Source organism: Phyllopteryx taeniolatus, chromosome 8 (genome assembly GCF_024500385.1).
Source record: "Phyllopteryx taeniolatus isolate TA_2022b chromosome 8, UOR_Ptae_1.2, whole genome shotgun sequence".
Taxonomy (NCBI): Eukaryota; Metazoa; Chordata; class Actinopteri; order Syngnathiformes; family Syngnathidae; genus Phyllopteryx; species Phyllopteryx taeniolatus.
Window position 1 is genome coordinate 19,911,614 of NC_084509.1, and position 5,113 is coordinate 19,916,726.

General features: G+C 44.4%; 1 protein-coding gene across 1 annotated transcript; it reads left to right on the top strand.

The window, feature by feature from the left end:
• The first annotated feature begins 977 nt into the window (after positions 1 to 977).
• scg2a (secretogranin II a) lies at positions 978 to 4,734 on the top strand. The gene is made up of 2 exons (XM_061782780.1): positions 978 to 1,080; positions 2,203 to 4,734. The coding sequence occupies exon 2, from the start codon at positions 2,211 to 2,213 to the stop codon at positions 4,047 to 4,049; it is 1,839 nt and encodes a 612-aa protein (XP_061638764.1). The 5' UTR covers positions 978 to 1,080; positions 2,203 to 2,210; the 3' UTR covers positions 4,050 to 4,734.
• The last annotated feature ends 379 nt before the right edge of the window (positions 4,735 to 5,113 follow it).

A 5,113-nucleotide genomic window follows, 5' to 3' on the forward strand; every position in this document is an offset into this window, starting at 1 on the left:
GTTGGAACATGAGTCATCGCTAGACTTTTAACTGCATCTGTCCCTCACTGCTGCAGCAGAGCTCCAGCACATGTCGGTAGCAGCAGCAGTTCAAATCACAAATAAACATTAAGAGGAGCGATTGAGGAGGCACAGACCTCTGTCAAGGCATACAAAAGTAAAGGTAAAAGATTATGCAAATTTGGATTGTAATCTGGATCCATAAAATGTTATAAAATTCAACATCAAACCGATACAATGATGTCAGCATCTGAAAATGTTGACTATTTATAGAGTGAGGAACCATTTAGAGTATAGCAAAAGTGGGTGTTCAAAATGGACTCTGTATTAGATAAAAAGGCTTCAACATTTTATAAAGTCACAAAGTACAAAATAGGAGTGACTATGTAGTCCAGTGAGGGAAGAATTGTTGAACTTCTGGCTTTTGCCTCATGATTCCAACTGTCAAATTTGAACTGACATTACAGCTTCTGATTTACACAAATATTGTTAGAATGAATTTTGCAGACACTGTATAGATATTGTTGGCGGCACAGTGGTTTTCTCCAGTACTCCAACTTCCCCCCCACATTCCAAAAACGTCTAGGTCAGGTTCACTGAAGACTCTAAATAGTCGGTAGTTGTTAATGGGAGTGTGAATGCTTGTTGTCTAAATGTCCCTTGCGATTGACTGACGACCAGCCCAAAGCCTCTCACCTCTCGACCACGTCACCCTAATGAGGATCAGCGGCATGGTGGATGGATCTATGGAGATTGTTGACGTCAACAATGTAAATAAGTTTGGAAGAGACCAATCATTAAATAAAGAAAATCAACGATAATATTTATCCTAAGGTAGTATAGCTTAATAGAAATGTTTTTTTTGTCTCGGCCCTAAATTCAAAAATAGAAGCAGTTTGATGTTGCAGACATGAAAAAAAACGTGTGCAGTGTCCCCACTGCCTTGTCTGACGTACGAGTCACGTGGTGTGTGTCTCACAACATGAGGAGCTGTCCGCGGTGCTGAGCGCACACTCGCACCGGAGACGGAGATGCTCACACCACTCAACAAGACCGTCCACGCAAACTAAGTCCAAAAAGGTAAGAATTCCTCGTTCATTCGTAGCATAGCTGAGCCCACACATGAATCCCACCACATGAAGAGACTCTGTGCGATTTTTTTTAGTTTCAATTTTAAGGCTTTTTGTTCAGCAGTTGTTCACCAACCTGATGCTCTGATGTTGTGTGTGTGTCTTTGTCGGCACGCGTGCACGTCTTGTTAGATATTTTCATTTTATCACTCGCCGTGATCGTTGTTTATGGCTTTTTATTCCTGGGTAGCAATTTACATAGGATGGCTGTTCAGGCAAACCTGCAAAAATGTGAATATAGAATACCATGACTAACTGTTGATTTGAAATAGGTTGTTGTTAAAAGCACAACTTCACATCTTTCTTGAACTGGCACGTCTGAAATAGAGACATTTCATATCGACACATGAGGCATTACTTATTTATTCAAATTGCTATGTGCTGGCAATAGCGAGTGATAATTGCTGTTTAAAAGGGTTTGCGCATAAATGTGGCTTCTGTGGGAACATTAGTCTTACCAGGTTGCCTTGACAACGGGGCCGTGACTCATGGTGAGCATCAATTTAACGACTAATGAGATTTGTCGGGGAGCTGAATGCTGCTATGCTGCTGCAGGATGTGATGCTCTGATAAGAAGCAACAGGCGGCAGCGATGGCATCACCGCAGCGCCGACCAATCCTCATAATGCTTAATAATCATTACTTTCGAGCAGTGCACAGAAAATGACGAATAAATACAACAAATATTCCCGCACATTCAATTGTAATGCTGCCGTTGAGTGACGAACTTTGACTCCAAAACATAAGTAAAATGAAGAAAAAAAATCAATTGCACATTTCATCAGCTCACCAGTCATATCATTGCAACAATAAAAGCTGTCCCAAATATTTTGACTTTCCAAATGCAATCATGTTCAGCTTTGATTGACACTATTGTAGTTATTAAATACCCCCTTCCATCATTTTTTGTTTTTTTGTATTTCATTTTTTTACGCAAGCAAGATAACCATGCTTTTATTAACATGTAAAGTGATTTTTGAGACCATAGCCCTTACTGTATAAGATCAGACCCATTGATTGCGTTATCTTAAAGGTCAGCGCTGATTTGTGCATCTTGGACTATCCACTGCAGGTGTCACAATGCTGTCGTTCTTCTGCAACTCCGCTAGGGGCAAACCTTCCCTTCTCTGTTTGGCACAGCTTCTCTTTGTCACTCTGTGTCTCCGCTCCATTCACGGAGCTACTCTCCGAGCGCATCGACTGCGGGAGAGTGAATCAGACCCGTCCCAGTCACCTAATGCTGACATGATCAAAGCCTTGGAGTACATCGAGAGCCTTCGTCAGAAAACAGACTCACAGGAGAAGAAGCCCCTTCTCCCCACAGGGAACGATGGTCGCCACTTGGATGACGCTCAGAAGATGCGGGCCATGCTGAGAATAGCTCCCAACCCGACGAGTGCAGAAAATGATGACGAGGAAGACGACACGGATGAGGAGAGGAGTGAGGACAAGAGCGAGGAGCTGCTCCAGGCCGTACTCAGCACGCTACAGCAGACCGAAAAGGCCTCCAAGCCCACTTTGTTGCGTCCTTCCTCGCTGGTGGGGACTAACGTGAAGGATGGCATGTACCCCAGAGTGCAGAAGCAACGGGGCAGTATGCTTCACAAGAAGATGCCCTTGATGTTTGAGGACGATGAGGAAGGTGAGGGAGATGAAGAGGAGGAGGAGGATCACGAAAGCCCCTTTAAACGCACCAATGAGAATGTCGAGGAGAAGTACACGCCTCAAAACCTAGCAACACTGCAGTCAGTCTTTGACGAACTGGACAAGTTTTCCAATGATAAGCCAGCGCACAAACGACGGGATGAGGAGGATGGTGTGGATGAGGAAGAGGAAGAAGAAGGGGAAGATTTGTTCAGTCTAAGAAATGTGGTATACGACGATGAAGGTGAGGACCTTACAGACTGGGGACCGCTCGAACAGCAAGGGGAGGAAGAGGAGGAAGACGAGGATGACAAACGAGAGTTGGACCGGAGCCTCGATTATGTTGATGAGGAGGAGGAGCAGGATGAGGATGGGGACGAAAGGTATCCGGTTACAAGGTCAGATGATCCAGACCAGGTCGACTATTACCTTTTCAAGGTGTTGGAGAAAACAGAGGAGGAGGAGCAGAAGCGAGCAATAGAAGAAGAGGAGAGCAAGAGGGCTGAGAGGCGAGTAGCTCAGTACAGAGATAACATTGACCCACAAGTTATTTTTCAGCTCATTCAGATCTCCCAGAAATACCAGATTCCGCCTGAAGATCTTCTGGATATGCTCAAGACAGGAGAAACAACTAGTCAGGGAAAGACACAAAAGAGCAGAGATCAAAACAAACTCTGGCAGATGTCCTCAAAGAAGACCTACAAGATTCCTCCAACGAAATTCTACAACAGACGCCTCCCTGCCAGAAAGAGCAGCCCCAAAAACCTGCAGACAGAAGCAATCCTCAACATCCTAGGCTTGAGGAACATGCAGAACCGAGATCAAACTCCCGTCAGGAAGCCATACGGGAGCTCGGCATCACAACTTCACGCTCTGGCAGCGGGGCGCACGGGAGACGTCGCTCCCACGCAGCGACGTTTCCCTCCCGGCACATCAAAGGACTATGACGACACGGCAGACGGCGAGCTGGCGGCGTATCTGGCGGCTCAGATGTTGGCGCGGTACCCCGGCCCCGCGTACCGCTACGGGAAGGCCGGCCAGAAGCGGGACGAGGCGGGGCAGAGCGCAGCGGGGTCGTTTGAACAGGCCATGCAAGATTATTTGGATCAAACGGACTCAAATGAGGAGCGGAACAAAAAGAGACGGTCTGAGGATGGCGAGAGAGACGGCAACACACAAGCCAATGATAACGAGGCTGTGATGAAACTGATGAGGTACCTCAACCCAGAAATTGAGGACAGTGAGAGCGAAGCCAAAGCTGGCCATGGCATATAAATCGAGCTGCAGATGTATACAGTAAACAGGTGGCTCTCAATAGCTTTGAATATTGTGGAAAAGTTTATTCATTTCATTAGTTCAAATCAAAAAGGGAAACTCGTGTATTATATAGGATACATGGGAAAACACTTTTCAGAACGCCAATTCCTCCCTAATTTCTATACTGAAAATCATCTTCATTCTTTCTTGAGATGGTGAATTTTGGGTTATATTCATCAGAGCACTATAAAAACTTATAGTTTCAGACAATATTCTTATTTATTGAGATGCACCTGTATGTATGTAGGTGCAGGTGGTGAGAGACAAAAATGAAGTATTTTCAAAAATATAAACATGCAGTCCACTGTGGTTCCTCTGTAGATTTACTGAACATATTACTTATTAGCAGAAATATGAGTATTCTGACATTAATTTGAGTTAGTTACTCAACATCCCGTACATGTGACTCATCAGCCGTGACACACAAGCATGCACGCATGCGCACGCACACACACACACACGCACACAGGCATGCGCACGCACACACACACACACGCAAGCACACATCTACACGCACACAAACACACACACACAGATAAGCATATCAGTGTTGAACCAATTAGATTCAGTTGTGTTTGTCGGTAATTCTTTCTTAAATGTGGTCATATGTGACATACTTGAGGTTAATAAAGCATTGACTTTATTTTTTCCTTACCGAGTCCTGTTCTTTTTTCTTTCATCGACAACATATAGATAAACAATCAAAAAGCTTCTAAAAAAAAAAAAAAAAAAAGATTTATTCTGAGAAACTGAGACGATTGGCTGGCGACCAGTTCAGGGTGTACCCCGCCTCTCGCCCGAAGATAGCTGGGATAGGCTCCAGCGCGCCCGCGACTCTCGTGCCCTCGTGAGGATAAGCAGTACAGAAAATGGATGGATGAAACTGAGATGTAATGTTGTTATGTACAAATCCCAATTCCAATGAAGTTGGAATGTTGTGCAAAACATGAATACAAACGGAATACAATGATTTGCAAATTCTTTCAACCTATATTCAATGTAATACACTACAAAGATAAGAT

Coding starts and splice junctions, on each gene's coding strand:
- scg2a (XM_061782780.1), top strand. CDS start 2,211: ATGCTGTCGTTCTTCTGCAACTCCGCTAGGGGCAAACCTTCCCTTCTC.